Source organism: Cucumis melo, chromosome 3 (assembly GCF_025177605.1).
Source record: "Cucumis melo cultivar AY chromosome 3, USDA_Cmelo_AY_1.0, whole genome shotgun sequence".
Lineage (NCBI taxonomy): Eukaryota > Viridiplantae > Streptophyta > Magnoliopsida > Cucurbitales > Cucurbitaceae > Cucumis > Cucumis melo.
Genome location: NC_066859.1, coordinates 23,526,710 through 23,548,151, shown reverse-complemented (window position 1 = coordinate 23,548,151; position 21,442 = coordinate 23,526,710). Strand labels below are relative to the sequence as shown.

General features: G+C 29.9%; 1 protein-coding gene, 1 long non-coding RNA gene and 1 other non-coding gene across 4 annotated transcripts; 1 reads left to right on the top strand and 2 right to left on the bottom strand.

Moving 5' to 3' along the window:
• Positions 1 to 3,743, bottom strand: LOC103496441 (probable protein S-acyltransferase 15). 2 transcript variants are annotated; one of them, XM_008458291.3, is made up of 7 exons: positions 3,395 to 3,743; positions 2,082 to 2,174; positions 1,846 to 1,947; positions 1,695 to 1,766; positions 985 to 1,083; positions 792 to 887; positions 1 to 520 (listed from the first exon to the last, which is right to left on the bottom strand). In XM_008458291.3, the coding sequence occupies exons 1-7, from the start codon at positions 3,665 to 3,667 to the stop codon at positions 425 to 427; spliced, it is 831 nt and encodes a 276-aa protein (XP_008456513.2). In that variant the 5' UTR covers positions 3,668 to 3,743; the 3' UTR covers positions 1 to 424. The 2 variants fall into 2 exon arrangements, with proteins under 2 accessions (XP_008456513.2, XP_050938515.1); XM_051082558.1 differs by lacking the exon at positions 1,695 to 1,766 and having other exon boundaries at positions 3,395 to 3,735.
• Positions 3,744 to 15,666: 11,923 nt separating this feature from the next.
• LOC127148522 (uncharacterized) lies at positions 15,667 to 19,051 on the bottom strand. The gene is made up of 2 exons (XR_007819547.1): positions 18,739 to 19,051; positions 15,667 to 16,075 (listed from the first exon to the last, which is right to left on the bottom strand). It is a non-coding gene; the product is annotated as an uncharacterized LOC127148522 (long non-coding RNA).
• Positions 18,795 to 18,957, top strand: MIR172F (microRNA MIR172f). Its single transcript, NR_120717.1, has one exon. It is a non-coding gene; the product is annotated as a microRNA MIR172f (primary transcript).
• Positions 19,052 to 21,442: the final 2,391 nt, after the last annotated feature.

Genomic DNA, 21,442 nt, shown 5'->3' with positions numbered 1-21,442 from the left:
TAAGAAAATAAAATGGCACTGAAACCATTTTAGATTGTATTCAAAATTTGAGTGACAGGAGGGGGAAAGAAACTATCCAAGATGAATTCAAGGGGAATTAAAAGAAATAAGAACAAGCTAAAGACTTCTAAGACTTTTTTACAGTCATTTGAAATTCACAAAGTTGGAATGGTATTTGAGAATATAGATCTACATCAGTTTTCTATTGAACACATAATTGCACGTATGCGCATTATCCCTTGTTTCTGAGGTTGATTACTTTGATCAGAATCAATCCAGACTCTTCTTTGTTTCCTTTTATGGGTTAATGAGTGGAGAAATTGCAGTGTATTTATCTACAAATTTAGATTTCGACTTCACTATGCTCGCCATTGAAGTATTCTTCTAACCAAAACAAAAACCGGGTCAGCTCAGTTGAACTCGTTCATGAAGTATCGCGCAAAGTTGGGAAACTGAGTCCATCTTTTAGATGGCCGACTGAAGTAGGCCATGCCCATTTCAGAATGTTTGGACCTAAGACCTGAGAAGATTAACACCCTGGATAAGTTTACCTTGTTCTGCTTTTATTCAGAACTCAAATGAGTACCATATGGACAGATCATACATTCAATAATATAAGATAAGATGTCACAAAAAAACTTGAATGTTGAGTTAACAAGGTTTCCTCTTTTATATAAGATGGACACGGAAACTTTTAAATAACCCAACATTCAGAATGTAGAACACATGGGAACATGTGACTGCAGACAGACACATATAGAAGACAAAAAGGGTAAGAAGAAGCCACCGACCAAGGTCATATTTTTATAAGCACTGATATCGAATGGGTGCTGGTAGCTCTGTCCAGATTTTCTAGCCAACCATGCTGCACGTATTCCTTCGTAATACTGTTTGGAAGAAACATGATTCTTACTCGATAATCAGAGGGGGAAGGAATTCATGCTCATAATTCAAAATATACAACTGTAGGAATCCATATTATACCTCTATAGTTGTCATGTTTCGAATGATGAGGTAGACATGCCAGCCCAAAAGAGTTCCAAGAGTCGAGCTCAAGGAGATCATCATCACTGCACAAATAACCTAAAACATAAAAGTCAAGTAAAAATTTGACCAAAGACCATATTTATTAGGATGTATGACAGTCAAAATTTCTCAAGGCACCTTATGGTTGTATCAATTAGAATCCGGTACGGTAAAGTTGAAGATAGGTGGGTTCAAGCATGGGTCATTTAAGTGAAATATAATAGTAGATTAGGCGAGGACTAAAGCGATAACCTAGAGACTCTAGAGCTCGATTCAGCTCAGTTTATCAACCTTCTAATTTCTAACGTTTATTTGTCTAGAAAACGTTTTGACAATTTTTTTGTGCAAAAGCCGCTTAGAGAGTTACAGCTCAACCAATGAAAATGCTACTTGAGAATTTCACAAGCATTTTGGTTGCTTTATTGTTCCCCAGCATTTGAAATTCATGAAACAGGAGCTGCATAAACAGTTCATCAATTCGCTTGCTTAGATTAGCAACATTCAGGGAAGAGCATTAAAATGCATATTGATTGTACCAAAAAAATAAAATAACATCCTGATGCATGCTTCACGAATTTGCAGTAATACAGAGTTTAACCAGATGAGTGTGAAATTATGAAATTAAAGTACATGAAAACAGATATAGGTTATATAAACAAACAACTTACATAGAAAATCTTTAAAGGAAGCGTTCCCTCTAAATTCCAGTTCTTTTGAAATGCACAGCTCAAAATTATGAACTACATAACCAAAGCTCAAGTTATAAACAAAAACCAGATATATTGTCAAATGAGAAGAAATAAACTGAAAAAGGCATACCGTAGAATATAAGCTTGCCAAAGTCCCATAGGAGACAAGAACAAAAAAGGACTTGTAGTTCCAATAACCAACACAGTTGTTTATCCACAAACAATGATGATCCTGCATCCAATTTAAACCCACATGAAATAAAATAGAACCTACCATCCAATTTAAACTGCAAGCATTCAGTTTATCCATATCTGAAGTTAAGGGCCAAAGTTCAATTGTTATGCAGCAGGTACAATAGAACCTACCATCCTCAAAACACACCTTCTGCAAACTCGACAATGATGGGCCCTTGGAGGCTTGTAGGTGTTACACTTTTCACACTGCTTCATCTGTAAAGCCTGTGATTATATTGTATTGGTGTCAATGACTAAAACACAATACAGAGTATGCAATTGAATTGATTTCCAACATGGAGATAGTTTTTAGCTGAATTCCAACTCATAAAAGTTCTGTTGGATTCTAGGCTCAAATCTACTCAATGAAATAGTACCTTCAGTATCAAGAAAGAAAGGGATTGGGATATGTATCATAATCAGCCTAGATTAAAGGGTCTATTGATAATTGGTCACTGACAAACCAGTAGCCTACTTGAGATTTAAAAATATATGGACTTTTTTGGATAAGCCAACGTGTTTCCCCATCGTCCTAGTAGATCAGGACTTTTCCAAATGATTTCTCTGCCATTGAATTACTGTTCAATCAACCACTGATCCATTGCTTCCATTAAAACCTTGACATAAGATCACTCTCTGATGCATGCAGTTATTAATCAGTGATCAGCAGTAGATGCTGCACTTGAACCTTTAGCCGCATAGTTATTATAATTTATCTTACATGCTTTAGCTTTACAATCTTGAACTACCTTGCTCGAGATTGTGATTCAGGCATTGTGATATCATCAAGCAGTGTGAAAAATGTTCAGCTTGAACTATACGATTAATATGTAAAAATATTTAGATAGAATATGAAATTACATACAACTATCAAGTATCTTTTCAGCAACTGACGTATTAAGGAGCTACATTAATGGAGTCCTACCTAATTGAATCTTATTGAAAACCAATATAAGACAAAGTAAATTGTTAATCAAATAAAATTTAGATCAGAACAAAGATCCTTTGTTGGGATTTTGGTGGCCGTTCAGTCCAGTCCCACTTTAAATATATACAAAAATCATAAACTTCAAATGAAAAATAACAAAGAAAACCTGCTGAATTCGATTCTTAACATCTACTAACCAACATAGTAATAAGAATTCTTCCCTGAAAAAAGTGACCCCCAATTCATCTAATTAAGCTCCAATACTTCATAGTTCTACTAAGTCTATTCCCCTCATTTGAGACCTCGTTAATATCAACCAAGGCTCAAAACCTACAAGCAAACCAAAATGTTCTAACAACCAAATTCAACAAATACACAAATAAACCCCTATCGATTCCACCTCCATAAAAAAACAAAAAGCTTTATAATTTCCAAATAGAAATCCCGAAATCCACATTATAAATCATAGAAAACAAAGAAATTCAGCTCGTAAAAAAGAATTGAAATGCAAACTTACGGAATTCTTGGCATCATGACCCGAGCCAGCGCTTTCTTCAAAATCAGGCAAATAGGAAGAAGGTACGGAACCAGGGTCGGTAAGAACACAAACAGCGAAAGAGAACAGGCAAAGGGAAGCCAAGGAAGTGAAAATGAAAGAGTTAATTAAACCGGGAGAGGTGAGCAAACCAGTCCAATCCTGGATGAAAATGAAAACCGTAATGTAATACACAAAACCCATCAAGGATAACACAGAAAAAATGGGAATTGATATGAATTTCTTCATGTTCATCTGGGTTTTCGAGCAGAGCAAGAACGAGGACAGAGGGAGCTTGGAACTTCAGGATTTTAGCTGCCCGGGGCAATTTGGTCAACCGGCGTAATTTTCGACGTACAAAATGGGCCGTATTTGGGCTTGAAAAAAACCTGTCCGTGTCGCAGCCCAACGTTGGTAGCGAAGAACTGGCCCAATGACTTAGCTATATAAATAGATAATTAGATAGTCGTGAATTTAACGATTATATTCAAAATAATTAAATTTATAGTAAATTTAGCGATTATATAGGAAAATATCTTAAAATATATTAATGATGGGAATCTATTACCAATTAGTCATATAACAATTATTGGTATATGATTGATAAACTACAAGACTCTACGAGAAATATAAGTTTTTGCCATATTCGTAATTTTTTAAAATATTATTAATACATAATAATTATTTTAAAATTATTTTTCATTATAATTACAGTAGACAGTTTAGTTTGAAATTGAAATGAACCAATTTTATGATTAAATACCACAAACAGTGAGTGTTATTTATAATTATAGAACAAAAAAAGAGAAAATAATATTTATTTTTGTGTTTTGAAAAGAAAATTTGAATAGGAAGCAATAAAATTTTCTTCACAATTTTCACATTAAAAAATTAATAAAAAAAATAAGAAAGAAGGAATAGAAATTCTTTTTTTTTTAATTATTATAGAAATAGAAAGTTGAAAATATTAATATGAAGGTTATCAAGCATAACACTTTAATCTCTCATATTGTACTTCTAACTTTTCATTACAAAATCGTTTGTATATTTCTATTTATATTTATGAAAATTATTAAAAATAAAAAATTTAACAAAATATTTATACTTCATAAAAATTATGTGTAATAAATTTATTTTTTATTAATTTTTCTATAAAGTGTCAATAGTTTATTGTTTCTTTTATTTTACTTTCTCAAAATAACATAGTCACACTTTTACAAAGATTTAGGATTCACGATTCAGATTCTTTTTCATGTTTTCAAATGTAAGAAGATGTGTTTCGTAAACAATCCAAATCTTCTTTTTTTGAAAATTGATTTCGAATTTTGTGATCAAAACAGTATAAATTCATAAAATGGCATTCTTATGTTTCATTGTATTGAGAATTTGAATTTCAAATTTTAGAAATATATTAAATAAAGATAAAAATATTTAAAAATATAATGCCAGGTTATAAACTCATTTCAATTTTTTTCAAATAATTTTAAAATATGTAATTATATAAAATATATTAAATTCCAAATTTCATTCCTATGGTTTGGATAAAGTTAGTTCGTATGGTTCTAAAATTTAAATTTTAGTTTATGTAGTTTGATATAACTTCATATACAATCTCTATGGTTTATTAAATCCTCTTAAATTGTGTCTACCATTGGGACTATTTATGAAGTTCTTATCAACCCATATAGGTTAATTATAATTATAAACCCTAAACCTAAATTTTAACTTCTTCCAAACCATAAGTTATAAGTCCCAATTTATCCTATATATTATATGATATTAGAAATAATAATTCTACGATTTTTTTAACATAAAACCATGTTCACAAACAAATTTACTGCCAATTAATATTTAGTGAGTAACTAAAATTAATATGTAGTTGTTTAAATTAGAATTCAATTTTTTAATTTTGTTATCAAACACATTTGAACACATGACATACAACTCTGTTTTCACTTAATCCTTTGTTTTCAAATTCATGGAATTTAAACTTTGTATTGATATCAGTGTAATGCAGATCTAATCCCTCGAATGAATGTAAAGTAAAACTTAAAACTTCTCTTATTCCTCACCTTTAAAAAAGTTGTGGATATAAATCAATTTAATCTTCAATCTTCTAGAATTTTAGTAAGGTTTACTTGCAAGTTTTCAAATTTTTTAGAAGATGGTGTTAGGGCTATTTTAGACCTAATATTATTAGACTAATTTTTTCTATCCTTTATTCATTTACTCACTAAAATGTCATTTTTATGCAGAATATGAAACTTCATCCTGATACAAGTCCAATTCCACTGAAATCACTTAAATCGGAGTTATAACGAAGAAGAACGGTCAAAGACAAGTTTAAGGGCAAAACCAAGAAATTGGAAAAGATCGGACGAACCAAATCGCACCACGTGGCATCACCAAATCACGCCACGCGTCCGCCTCAAAGTCGCGTCTTCGAACTCCAGGCGCAGCCCTATTTTTCCTTTCTTTTTTTTGCACGACCTGGAAACCCGATCCGGCAACCCGATCCACGAACCGGTTTGCGACCCGTGCCTAGTCCGCCACGTGTCGAGCCCTCGTCCGCACGCGCCTTTCCCCTGTCGTGAGTTCGAATCTCAGCAGCCACGTTTCCTTTTTTATTTTTCTCTTCAATTGGATCAACCCAAGACCCGACCCAAGCCCATTCGTGGCCCAGTTCATCATCTTCCCCAAAATTAACTGCAAAATGGCAGTTTTTAACCTAGTTCCATTTTTTTCCTCTAATTTTCTCTTCTATAAAATCCCCCATATTTTTTTTTGGGAGAAAGAAAAGAGAAATTCGAATGTAAAAAAAAAATATATCTTTCTCATTCAATTCTTGTAGCAAAATTCTTGAAACTTTATCAATAAAAGATTACTTTTGTCAAAGAAATGGATTCTTTCCTCAACAACTCTTCAAGAATTTCATCAATCTTCATGGGCTAAGGTAATCTTTTGAGACTTTTTCTAGGGTTAAATTAACATGTTTTCTTTGAGAATTAAATTCTTTTCTATATCTTTTCAATTTTTTATTTGATTGTTTGTTTCCCTTTGCAATTTCTTTTGAAATTTCAATAAAATAAATAAGTTTTTCCCATCAATTTTTCATTGAAATTTCTTTACAAACTCTTAAAGTGCTGAACTTAAATTTTGATTTTCAATGTTTTGTTATGATGAATTAATTGTTGATATTGTCTTCAATCTTCTACTAATTGATTCTTGCATAACAAGTTTGAAGTGGGCATTAATTTTGCTAAGGGTAGTGGCTATCCCTTCCTTAGCAAATCTTGAATATGATGAATTTTGTCTCAATTTTAACATGCTTTGGTTGCTGAGATTGATCATGTTTTAATAGAGATTTGGTTACTTTCTTTTTGTAAAAATTCCATTCTTGCATATTCAAGAAAAGATTTTAATTGATCTTCTTCTTTTTCAATGATAAGAAACATGGTAATTGCCCAAGAAAAAATCCCTCTACTAAACTTGAAAGAAAGACTTTACTTGAATTACTTGTTGTCACTAATCATCCCTTAATGTTTGTTCTTTACTATAGTTCAAGAATTACTTCCACAAACCTCCCCTTTTGTGTTTCTAATTTTCTTTTAGATCCTGAAACTACTAATCAACCTTGTTTGTAAATTTTGAAGTTTTGAATCCTAAGTGCTCTATAGGGTTCGACACCCTTCTTCCCCATACTACTCTCAATTTCCACAAAGGTAAGAAGGGTTAAAAAGATAACTTTGAAAGGTAATTGAGGTAATCCCTAACCCTCATATTTCATCTAGTCTTTCTCTATTCTTGTATTCTTTTATTTTTGACTAGGAATAAATTCTTGTTTTGTATACTTACATCGATAACAATCTATCATTTTGATAACGACTTACCTCAAGAAAAATTCCATCATTTCAGATGGTAATCTCAAGATCGACAATAACTTTAACGTCTTGAAAGCTTCAGAGATTGACTCCTCAGCTTCAACTCTGTCCTTCCCCCTCTTTTTTAATGAAAGGGCAAGACCTCTACGTAGAGGATTTTCATGGGTTTTAGGCTGGCTAGGGCTCCTATTGCTTGATGGGCTCGGATTCAATGTCTTTTTTGGCCTAATTTTCTATTCTGGACTAAAATTGGGGTTAGGTATAAGCCATTTTAATTAGACAAAATTAGAAGTTTACTTTATATAAATGACAAATTTATTTTTAAATTGACAAAATAGCAAAACATAATAATTTAAAATAAAAATGGGAGGATAATGCCTTAAATACCCCACCTAAGTGACAAACACGATTCCTAAATACATTTGTTTACTAATTCGCAAATACTTTATAATTAAATAAAAGTTTGCACCCACAATTGAATAATATACTTTCCCTACTTTCTCCCTAAAACAGAAAGAATCCATCAAATCACATTCTCAAAAATCTGCAAGTTATATCATATCTCATTCAATTTGTACAAGTCATCGTTTCAAATCTTTTATTATTTGGAATTTGGAAACAAAAAATTTTCAAGTATTTCCTTCCCTTACTTTAAAACCCTAACTTCGCCCGCTTCAAATTGAAAAACCCAAACTTCATCTGCATCTCATCCTTCGCATCATCCGTTTTGCTGTAACGACCCAACTATTTATACTAAGCTGAGGTCATTACTAAAAAGAAACAATAATATTAAACACTTTCTTGAAAAGAGGGAAGACCAAATTTTCAATAAAAGCAGAATGCTGAAACACTGATACATATACGCGGAAGCAAAACTGAGTCCCCATATGGCATGTCATGTATCCTTCTCTGTCGCTCGCCAGCTTTCCTCTACCTTTACCTTCGCCTGAAATATTAAACATAAAAAGAGTGAATATAAACATATACTCAATAAGGGACCTACTACTAGTCCCACTAGGTGTCTGCTAACTTCTTATTAGAGTCCTGTAAAGAAGTACCCCTGAACTGACACGTTTCCGAACACATGCAATCTGTGATCCCGTAGGAACATATTTGGTCTTCGATGAACCCAAAGGAACACATAAGACAAACTAGTTTTTAGTGTATCCGAAGGAAACACTAAGACAATCGGGTTGTGAGTGATCCCGTCGAATCACTCATAATCATATCTATGTCAATGTCAATGTCATAATGGACTGGTAATCCCGTCGGATAACACAGTCATAAAAAGGTGGTAATCCCTCGTGGTGATCCCGAGGGACACCCATGTGTACGCCTTTAATAGATAAAGTTAACAGTACACTCTATCCATAGCATGTAACATGTCATAACATTATCATAAACAAGACATGAATATTAATCTTAACGTCCTTAATCATGTGATTAATATATCATGCATCAACATCAACGTACTACCAGTCATTAACATAATATCAGTCATCATCATCAATCATCAATATAATGACAATCATTATCAATAGCATCAAGTTATTATGTCTTTTAGCTACCATCAATGCATAATCATAATTACATACAGTCTCTTAAATTCAGTTCGAAGGTCTAGTAGGAGAATCTTTTACCTGGAGATTTTAGCCAAACAAGGTACTCCCTAGCTGACAGTAAAAATTCTCCAATTAATTTGATCGTATTCATAAAAGAAAAACTCAGTATCTTAATTAATAAATATTAGCACTTGGCTAACATCTAAAAATTCTCATTCGCATAAGAAGAGAACCCATCATTCGTTTTTGGAGTTAATTAACTTTCTAAAATTTGGAGTTAATTATCTTAATTTTTGGGGCATTACAATTGCATCTCATTCGCATAAGAAGAGAACCCATCATTCGTTTTGCATCTCCTTCGTCCATCACATCGTCTGTTTCACATCGCCCTTTGCATCTCCTTCGTCCGGCACATCTCTAATCTTAAACTTCGTTCGTTTCACTTCAATCTTCAACTTCAAATCTTATTTGCAACTTCAATCGTCTGTTCTACTTCCATCTCCAATCTTCAAATTCGTCCAAGACATCTTCAATCTTCAATCGTCCGTTCGCATCTTCAATCTTCAGGCTTCACATCATAGCATCTCCTTCATCTGGCATATCGTCTGTTACAGTCTACAAAGGAAACACGTTTACTGAGTAGTCAAGTATATTTTTAAATTACAAAATTATTTAAAATGTGTGGAAATAATTAAATGAAGAGATATATGCTAAAATATTATTAAATTACAAAGCTTTGATTTTTAGGTTTATCATAGCATATGACAGATGTATATAAAATTATTGTTTCATAAATTATACAAAATAATTGTAGGGACTCGAACATTATATTTGGCATAATCTTAGAGATTCAAACTAAATTAAAACTAGAGTGTAATTTTAGGGTGGGATACTATCTTTGGCATGATTTTAGGGATTAAAACAAACAATCTAAAATTAAGGTGTAGAATTTGGATTTTAAAATAATGTTAAAATTTTGATTTAAAATTAATGGTTTAGGGTGGAAAATAATGTTAGAAATAATGTTAAAATATAAAATATGTATTATGTTGTAACGACCCAACTCCTTATACTAAGCCGAGGCCATTACTAATTAAAAGATAAATAAAATTTCTTAAATTAAAAATAGAAAATAAAGCAAAATCTCAAATTACTCATTAAAATCATAAACAAATGTACGTAGAAATAAATTTAAATAAAACCCTAACTCGGGCCATATCTAGTTTTAAGAGAAGAAAGTTAATAAAAATTACAAATACATAAATACTGAAATCTGAACAAATAACATAAGGCTGAAGCAAAAGTGTTCCATATGGCTCACCACGGTCACTTCTTTTTCCTTTGTCCTTACCTCTACCTCTGCCTGTAAAATTAAACAAGAAAGAGTGAGTATAAAAGTATACTCAGTAAGGGACCCACTACTAGTCCCGCTAGGTGCTTATTAACTTCCTATTAGAGTCCTGTAAAGTGGTACCCCTAAACTGGCACGTTTTTGAACATGTGTGATCTGTGATCTCGTAGGAACATGTTTGGTCTTCCGTGAGTCCAAAGGAACACCTAGACAAACTGGTATTTAGTATACCCGAGGGTTGTGAGTGACTCCGTCGAATCACTCATAATCAATGTCTATGTCATACTGGACTGGTGATCCTGTCGTACTACTCAGTCATAAAAAGGTGGTGATCCTGAGGGACACCCATGTGGGTACGACTCTAATAGATAAAGATAACAGTACACCCTATCCATAGCATGAACATATCATCACATCATTATAAACATGGCATAAGTATCGATCATAACATTCTTCAAACATCGTCATCAAGAACATAACGCAGTCGTCATCATCAATATACTACCGGTTATAAACATAATATCAGTCATCATCATTAATCATCCATATAATGACATTCATTATCAATGCATAATCATAATTACATGCAGCCTATTAAATTCAGTCTGAAGGTCTAGTAGGAGAATCTCTTACCTGGAGATTAGCTTAAACCAAAATTATCCTAATAGTCACGGTTAAGCTTCCCAAGAGTCAAGTCCTAAACAACAAGGGAACCCAATAACTAAAGTAAATAGATTAATTAAAAGTCGCTTAAGGATTAAAATTCTAATTGTTTCAACTTACCCAAAGTTGAGGTCAAATCTAATTTACCCTTAGTTTAGGAAAATTCTACAGTACAACTCCCAATTGATCTATCATGAAAAATAATTCAATTAAATCCATAATTAAATTATTTAGGGTCCAAAATTGATCTTTGTTAGGAACCAACCAAAACACCATCAAAACTTACCAAAAATAGGTAAAAAAAAAACAAAAAATAAGCTAGGTGGCTTGGCGGCTCAAGGCTGAAGGAGACAGGCGGCTCGACTCGACAGGGAAAACGGCTCGATCAGGCTACGCGCGTCCTCAAATATAAACAATTAGATATTTTTCCAAAATATCTAATAAGTTCCAATTTCTACCAATCAAATATTTCAATAATTAAATAACACCCAAAAATTTAAATTTTAAACTTAAGATAATTACAAATAAATTACCTTTAATTTGGGGCGTACATATATATTATTTATGTCTGTTTTTTTATGAATAATTTGAAGAACAAAAAATGCTAAATAGTTAAATTTATCTTTGAAGTTAAATAACAATATATATATATATACATACACACATATATGTTCATTGGAGGGTCCTCCTACTGATGGTGATTGACGTCCATTACAAAAAGTGAATGTGTTTACAAATACACTATATTCGTGCTATGTGATATTTTATTTGATTTTTTTATCTCAACAAATACATTGTATTTGTATGTGAGCAATTGTCATTCGCGGAGGGGTAAACTCGGGCCAAAAATTTTAGAAAAATTAATTTGATAGGCAGTTTTGCCATAAATCAAAATAATTTTGGGATTTTCTATTTTTCTTTTTTCTTTCCAGGATTTTGCTATTTCCACGGTTTCCTCTTTTAGGTACTCGACCAAGTCGTTTTATAAATTTCCCAATGAGAACTTCTATAGTGATGATGTGATATGATTTCGGTCAAAATTTTTCATTCAACAAAGTCATAATTCAAATAGGTAAAGTACATATCTTTGACTAAAAAGTCTAATACTTCAGATATTCACTCTCACCCGTCGTTGAAACCAAAACAACAATCATAATTGTCTAGTTTCTTACCAATGACATGTAGTCTGTAATTTATATACTCGTTTCCATAATAGTATAAAATTAGACCGTTGTACAAAGTTTATCTCTTTTTTAAAAAAAAATCACATCTAACCTAACTAAAAGTTAAATCGTTATAAATTTGAAAAAGAAAAAGAAAAAATTTCTCTCTTTGGATTTACCATTTGTGTTTCTTTCTCTATATTGAATTTTTTTTCCCTTTAGACCTTACAATAAACTTTTATTAGAAAAAGAAATTAAAAAAAAAAAGAAAAGGCCTTTTTTAAGAATGAAAAAACCTTAAAGTTGGAATAAACAATTGTTGTGTTTTTGGGATAGTAGCAGTACATTTGAAAAGCAAGATTGAAGAATTATTATAGTATTGGCTTTTTTTTTATAAGTGACCTTACATTGGTCCATTTTTCATTTTGTTTTTATTTGTTTGCTTCCTAACACATTATTATTGTTGTTTTGCTTTCATCACACTTTCTTTCTCCTTTCTTATTTCTTTCCTTTTTTTCTCCTTTTACCTGGAATATAAATTAATTATTGACATTTTTAAAAATAGCAAAATATTAAAACTATTTACAAAACTCAATTTAAATATTTTGCTACATTTTTATAAGTAATTTAATTGTGTACTTTTCCTAACCATTCCCAAATCTACTATGTGAATTGTTTTTTAATATTTACTTCATTGAAGAATCTTTTTGTTTAACGTTCCTGTTTCTTTCTTGTTTTTAAGAAACAAAAATGCTCGTTCCTAATATTTAAGAAACATTTTTAAAAATTGGATACGAAAAAAGGTTTCACTCAATTATGGTCCTATTTTATATGATTATATTTCTTATACAATTTAAAATCTCTTGTTGGCTCATTGATAAAAAGATACATCAATATTCACTTTTGACTTAAAAGACATTCAGTTCTATTTCCAACTTTGTTGACCTTTTTTCTATTTCTTTCTTTTTTTATATTCCTTAACTTGTTTTAGTTTTTTTTTTCTTTATTAACTTTTCATATTTTCTTCCTTGGTTAATTTTTTATTTATATATATCTTAATTTCTCACAACTGTATATTTATTTAAATTTAAATTTTCACTTTTCATTATTAAGATTAATGTATTATTTGATTTTGAAATTTTAAATCTAAATTTAATATTTCTTTTCTCTTCAACTGTATTTATTTTATATTTTAGATTTGTATGTAATTTTATTTTGAATTTTAAATTATTTAATATTTAAATTCATATATTATTTAGGATATCTTTTATATTTTACAACAACAACACTTATATAATAAATAGTTGAGTTGAATTTGAATCAACGTCATTCAAGAAAAATATATCGAAGGTAAAGTAATAGTTAAAATCAAATTTTAACAATATATTATAAAAATTATTATATTATAGTTATTAATTTTGCAATGTATATTTGACGGTGTTAATTTTAATAATTATTTGTTTTTGGAATTTGAATTAATTCTACATACTTTTTATTTTCTACATAAATAAATTATATTTAAACTAAGAAAATGAAGCAAAAATGTAAATAACACCAAAAATAAGAAACAAAAAATGATTATCAAACAAAGTTCTGTTTGTGTTTATTTTTTCAATAAACAAAAAAAAAATGGATTAGTTATCAAACATATTCTCGTTTCTTATTCTTAAAAAAAGAAACAAGATAGGAGAAACGTGAAACAAACAACAAAAAAAATAGAAAACGGGAATTTGAATCTTTAATTATAAAAGAAAAACTAAATATACCTTGATTGCTAAAATAGAGTTGATTTAAGTAGTTTGATAACAAATTGTGATCATTTTGTTTATTTACTTATTAAACATAAATGTATTATTCAAAATGTTATTTATTTATTTTTGTGTAAGAGAAGATGTACGCGCGCGGCAATAATTTTTTATGCTTGAGTTGTAGAGGAACTGTTTTTTTTTTAATACTATTTTGATCCATATACATTTAAAAATTAACATTAACGAATTGAATTTAATTAAAATTTATTAAAAATATAATGTTGAACATTTAAAAATTGATGAATTAAAAATGAATATTTGTAGGAAAGTATGGACACAAACATATTATTTAAATCCTGAACTTCCAAATATTACAAAATTATTTTGCATTGATCGAAATTAAAAGGAAAACATGGATTTTTTTATATATACTAGGTAGATACCATATTCTGGCCATTTATTTTTTATATTTACTTTGCTTTATTTTATTTTATTGTTTTATTATTATTAAATTAAGGTGATTTGAATTTGATTTTTTTAAAAAAAACAATAATTAAATTTCATGTCTCTTTTCTCTCAACCACTCCTTCCTCAAAGTCCCACGATTTTTCCCTCCCTCTTTACGATTCTTCCCACTTTCCTACTATCACAAACACGATCCTCACGATCTTGCAATCTTAGAAAAAAGGCTACCATCTCAGTCTCATATAAAAATAGAGAAAAAAAAGAGGGAGGGAGAGAATTTTTTGGAAGAAGGAAAGATCAGTTAAAAGGGTGAAAAGCTCTAGGAAAGTTTATTCTTTCCATTTTTCCTAGATTGTTCTTCCATTCTTCGAATTTGTTTTGTTTTTAATTCATTAAATTTATTTTAACGAGCTTTTGATTTTGTTAGGTTAGACTAATTAAACCTATTCCTTCATCAAATTTTGACTAGCTGTGTGTTTAATTTTTGTTAGGTTTATGGTATTTTAATTTTGTTAGGTCCAATTGAATCTATTTTTCATTAAATTATGCCTAGCTTTGTATTTTAATTTTGTTGGGTTATCAAATTTTGCTAGGTTGTATGTATTTAATTTTTTTGAAGTTTAGGGTGTTTTAATTTTGTTAGGTTAAACCAATTGAATACCAATAGAATATTGTTGCATCAAATTTGCTTCATGTATTTAATTTTGTTAGTGTTGTAATTTTATTAGACCTAGGTCATTTGAATACCATCACATCGATCTGCTTTTGTGTTTTAATTTTGTTAGGTTTAGTGTTTTAATTTTGTTAGGTTTAGGTCATTTGAAAATTGTTACATCAAATTACCTATGCTTTAAGCCATTTGATTTAAATTTGTTAAATTTAAGGTTTAATTTGGTTGTTTTTACTGTTTATTAAATATGTTTTATATCGATTGATTAGATTTGTTGGATGCAGAATACTTTTTTCACCAATGTATATTATTTACTTTCCAAACATTATTTATCAAATTGTATATATTTGTAGTATATTATTTCCAATATTTTATTTTTGAATAATAGGATATTATCTCCAATTTGTATTATTTGGCAACATATATTATTGGTTGTATTATTTGCTATATTTGACAACTGTCTTATACTGTATTATTTATGGGAAAGAGTAATGTTTATTTATGGATTTTATGGTTAAAATTCCATAAATACAATGAAATTTCTCAATTTTTAAAAATTAATTAGTAAATTATTTTTAAACAAAGTATATCTAACAATTTTATATTTTAAAATTTTAGAATGGAACTGAGTAGTTTTTTCTTCGAAATTCATTAATTCTTTAAATACATGAAATTTTCCATTAGAAGTATATGATGAAGATCAAAATATCAAAGTTTGATATTTTAATATTCTTGAGGTAAATAAAAAAAATTAAATAAAAATTAAATTCTATTTTTCTAATGGCTCCCATGCCACCACCCATGTAATCATCAATTGCATAGGACATTTAAAAAATATCAAACAAAAAACTTTGTTTTGTGAAACTCTTTAATTTAGTTTAAAAGATAAATTTTGGTAATCATTTTTATGGGTGCTAATACCTTCCCTACATACAACTGACTCCCGAACCTTAAATCTGAATTTACATCAATTTTTTTTATGACCAATCACACCTTAATATGATTGGTGGCGACTCCAAACCTTTTAAATATTAAAGATTAAATTATTAGGGATGTCGACTGCTCCGAGTCCCGATCACGTCGCGACATATTAAATATAATTAATAAGCTGTAATCAAAGCGTAGATTTGCGTAGTTGACTAATAGAATGTTGGTTTCATCTATAAGTAAAAGGAGAGAACTGTGTTATTAATTATTCGAGAGAAATAAAAAAAAAATACATACATTGAGGTGTCAATGAAATTAAAAGGTTTAATATATATGTATATATAAACAACATTCTAATTAGATCGCATGATCTTTCTACACTTTAAATTCAACTAGATCTATATATTAATTAATCATTTAAAGGATTGGATAACAAATTGAAGACATTTCCTTTACGTATTATATTTCTACCTATTGCATAGGAATGCAGGGATATATATATATATATGTGTGTGTGTGTGTGTGTGTGGATATGGTCCATCTAAGAATAATAATCAATATTACTATTATTTTTTGTTCTTGTGTTTGTTCATTATTGTCCTCTACAAAAACAGTTTCCAAACTGACTTGAAATTGACATCTTTCTTTCTTTCACATGATTTTTCCACACTAATAACACCAACAAAATTTTATTCTTTTTTTTTTTACTTCCAATAAAAGCAAAAGATTTGCTTAATTTTTAATAAATTAGTACAAATAATAAAAAAAATATTATATAAGTTAAAAGATTCAAATATTCACGTCCACGATCTTGACAACACATCCAACTATGCAAAAATATGGTTTATAATCTTATTCAATATAATGAAAGGTTTGTGTGTACGTGTATGGATGTTTGTTTTTTATAATTATATCTTAAATAAATTTTTTTCTTTTCTTTCTTGCGAGTTCTCATTCATACTCATACTGTATAGTCGGGTTTTAAAGTTTTTTTTTACACAGAAGATTCTTAAAGTTTTCGAATGAATAATTTTTATGAATAACAAATTTTTGCATCATTGTTTTAACCTAAGTTGTCTATATATAATTTATTTTGAAATCGTTTACAAATTCAAAATTGTCCCTAAAATTAAAAAGTTAGAAACAAAGAGATGTCAAAAAATTCAAAGTGAGTTCGCATAAACCATTGGATTTAAAAATCTAACCAAAAGTCTTATTTGGACAGGTTGTATGAAACTAAAAACAAAAACAATTTAAAACATAGTAATCAGATCTAAAATGTTGGTAAAAAATATATAGCAAAATTTAGATACAATTTCTAGGTCTTTCGGTAAAACCTGTCGTTAAAACTTTGATATACACTTAATTACGACTATTCCAAAAAGTGTTACCCACGTTACAACTACCCTAAAAAAGAGTCTTTTTGATATTTGACTAAGCAACATTCTAGCATAATTGGAGTATTAATTTTACTACCTAATAAAGTTTCCAATTCTAGAGTACAACAAAAGTGAGTATGAAAAAGTTTAAACCTCGAAAACTTCCAACTTATAAGTACATATCAATTATATGCACTTTGGTATAAAATTTATGGCTACCTACACCCAAAACTCTTGAAAATGAATTTCATACAAAATAAGCTAAGTATTAAAAAGAGAGAGAGAAGAAAGTTCTTCACTTTTCTTATTTTACCCAAACAAGAGAAAAAAAAAGTAGAAATATCTAAAGTTCTTTATAGAGAAAGATTCAACAATGGATCTTCGAATTGACAATTAACAACGAATTGCAAATTAAAATTCCAAACATGTGTTTGTTTCTAAATTGGAACTTTATTCCATTTGAAACTATTTCTAGAAATTGAAAGTCTAGTCCCCACCATGTTGGAAGGTTACTTCAAATTGTAAAATTAGGGTTAACAAAAATGAAACCATATACGTAGAGATATGAAAGAAAAGAAGGTTGTTTCGAAGTTATCAACTTAATTGAGATGCCCAGGGTACCTACTTACCATTTGTGTCTTTGTGATGTAATTTTCTTTTACCATTTCTTTTAGTTTTTAGTTTGAGCAGAATTGTATAAATCTAGGGTTCTTTGAGGACAGAAAATGGTGTATGATCACAAGCGATGTGGGACAGAAAAAACAGCAGTACGGAAGACTCATAACACACAGCTGGAATTCATGTTTTCTTGTTCTTTTTATATTTCTCTTTCTGATCTCTATAATTTTCATGTCCATCATATCTCTCTTACAAATTGGCCAATCCCCAATCAATTAATCTGCAACATTCAAACCCTAAATTTGTACGAGAAGATTTATGTCACTCATTCAATCTCCCTCTCTAGACCCACATAAACAAAAACAAATATAGAGAGAGAGAGAGAGAGAGAGAGAGAAAAAAAAAAAGAAAAACCTCAATTTGTTTGTCTTTAAACTAGATCAACTCTGTAATTAATTTCTATCAAACTTATCTCATCATCTCGTTCGAACGAGAGAGACAAAAAGAAGGAAAATAAAGAAAAACCCACTTAAAGCTTTTCAGGTTTTCTTTCAAATTTTTATCTTTCTTTTGGAAAATAGACTCTCATCATCCATGAAACCCCTGAAAATTGGGGTCGTTTGATTTCCAAACTCAAAAGACAACAGAAACTCTAAACTTTTGGGTTTTGAAATTGAAATCTCCTCAAATCAACGCAGTTTAACTGATAAAGAATTTAATTAGAGATTTGAATTAAGTAACCTCTAATAAATTACCAAAAAAAAAAAAAGAAGAAGAATCAGAATTAAACTAGTTCATAGGAATTTACATGATCTGCAAGGTCAAAAAAATCATAATCCCCTATCACTGAGAAAAAAAAATCACTTAATCTAAATAGAAAAATAAAGAACATAACTGACCTCTAGATGTTTGAGATTATTGAGATCCCAAGATATACATAGCCATTGATGTTATTGCTAATGCAGCATCATCAAGATTCTCAATCAAAATCATCTTCCAAACAAATCAATCCCACAAAAACAAAATTTTAAAAAACAAATAATTAGGGTTTCCTTTCTTTTTTCTTTATTTATTTCTTATTTTGTTGTGAATCTTGATGATGCCGCACAAGCAAATTATGACTGTAATTCAATCTAATTTCCCAAAACAATAAGAGGGAAAATAACAATAAGAAGAACAGAGAGTGAGAAATTGAAGAAAAAAGAAGAAGGGTTTGAGAATATGTGTGAAGAAAGATGGAAGATTTAAGGTGGATATATATACACGAGGGCTCAAAAAGAAAAGTGGATGTAAATATATCTCTATATATACACACATATATATATATATAAATGAAATATATATTTAACATATGATCTAAAGAAAAAGAGCTTAAATGGAAATTAATATATGAGCTGTTCCTTTCCCTTACAGCTCCAAGGTCCTAGATTACTTTCCAGCTCCTATTGCCACAGAGGTTGGGGGCCACTTCCTCCTTATACTTTCCTTTTCTTAGGAAAGTAAATTTGAAAATATATTTCATTTCTCAGACTCTCCGAGAGTTATAGTTCAATTGGGTTAACCACACACACGTTAGCATTTTAGTTAGTGTATATGATACCTGTTATCCGTTCACTTTTGGGTATAAGTTTATTTGTGGGGTTTTGTCTTTTATCCCTTTCATTCTTCCTTGGAAATATTTAGATTCATGATTGACTGTTATTTCGTATAATATATACTAGATTTGATCATAACATATATCATGGGCTTGGAGTATCGTGATTGAATCGCGTTTTTTTTTCTCTTGTCATTCATCTTTACATAATTTTACATAATGATGTTGAGCATAAAGTTTCTTGAAAAATTTACCTTGATTGGGCTAATTGTCAATTTTTAATTCATCTCATTCAACAATTTTGTATCCTCAATTTGTATAAACTTTTTTGACAATACAGGGTCTATCCCATTTATGTGTGAACTTATTTCCTGTATGTCTCGTCATGATAATCGGTCTTCTTACAACAAGTACTAGATTGCCAACTTGAAATGAGTGAGGTTTAACATGCGCGCTTATCAAAAGTTTTGGACAGTCTCGCTTGATAATTATATTCTAATGGAACGGTCTGTTGATGACTTTGGTGTAATAGGACCAACTAGATCAAGTCCCTAACCTTTGGTGTAAAAGCTCTGGAGGTTGGTGTATGAAGTTTGCATGCATGGTATTGACAAACTTCACACTTCTTTGCATACTTCTTCGAATCTTGGATCATCTTAGGTTAGTAGTAGTTCATTCTTCTCAACTGGAATTGAAGCTTTGGTCCTGATTAATGTGTCCCACAGACATTTAAATTAATGTATTTTCTTAAGAGCTTTTATCGATTCTTCCTTTCTAAGACATCGAAGAAAGAGCCCTTCAAGAGAACGACGACATAAGGCTCTTTTATAATAAATGAAATGCGCAGCTCCTTCGTCTATACCTCATTTTTATGACAGAATCCTTTGAAAGCTTTCCATGTTCAAGATACTTTATGATGGGTTGACACCAATCCTCTTCATATAACAGGTCTCTTGCAAGCGTCACTTGCAATAGAAGATTTGGATGCAGCTTTCTTTGGTGCCATCGATTTGCTTGTAGATTTGGATGACAAGAGAGAGATGAACTTGTTTTGATGTTCATTATGATGCATGTGGTTTGTTGTTCTTGATTGAATGCATATGTTTGATTTGAATAAGTGGAACATGTGATGTTCTTAAAGTTCGGAAGGTTCTTAAAGTTGGAGTTTTTGAAGTTTCTTGAAATTGGAGTCTTGGAAAATCAAAATTTGAATTTTCGAACCAACTTTAAACTTTAGGAAATTCTTTAGACCTTTTAAAGTAAAAATTTATGTCCTCTTGAAGAGAACTCTCTATTTATAGAGTTCTCAGATGGGTTTCATGAGTTTAAACTTTGTTGGTTCATAGATGGCTCAACTATGTTACATGAATAGATTTTGGTCATATTTAGCATTTAGGCTAAATTAAGCTTATTTTGTTGATTCAGTTTAACTTTAGCTCAAATAAATAATATTTAATTTGACAAAAACAATTAACTTAATCCAACGGTCATGATGAAAGCTTGTGACATCATCAAAATTATATGGGTCAATTTATGTCTTCGATTTCAATTTGAGAATCGTGTCAACTTTTAATTAGTCCTAAATTCAGCCTATTTATATCGTTGGCCGTTAATTTAGTAAATGAGTGTGAAAAGTTTTTATTGATCCAAAATTTCTCTAACCTCAATTAAGAGAACAAAATGGTCCATTATTTAAAGGCAACGATGTAATATAAATTGAAATAACGTTGATAAGTTAATAAAGAAAGATCAATTAATTGATTCCTTCAATGAATTCGGCTGGTTCTTACATTTTTATTGATTAAACTAACAAAATTATAAATACATGGTTAAAATGTAATAAAATTGTAAAATGAGGGTATAGTATACGTAACAATAGCATATAAATTAAAGGTGTCCTAAATAAGTATATAAATTAAGATATATACAAAATTAGTCCTACGCTCTTATAATTTGATTATATTATTTTGTATTTGAGGCGTAGATTAATCTAATTTCATTTATAATAG

What these genes read in the sequence shown, in the direction of transcription:
- LOC103496441 (XM_008458291.3), bottom strand. Translation starts at nt 3,667, where the DNA reads ATGAACATGAAGAAATTCATATCAATTCCCATTTTTTCTGTGTTATCC. An exon ending in GTCATGATGCCAAGAATTCC is followed by an intron (nt 2,175 to 3,394) that starts GTAAGTTTGCAT and finishes ATATAATCACAG; the next exon opens with GCTTTACAGATGAAGCAGTG. An exon ending in TTCCTTTAAAGATTTTCTAT is followed by an intron (nt 1,084 to 1,694) that starts GTAAGTTGTTTG and finishes TTTATGTTTTAG; the next exon opens with GTTATTTGTGCAGTGATGAT.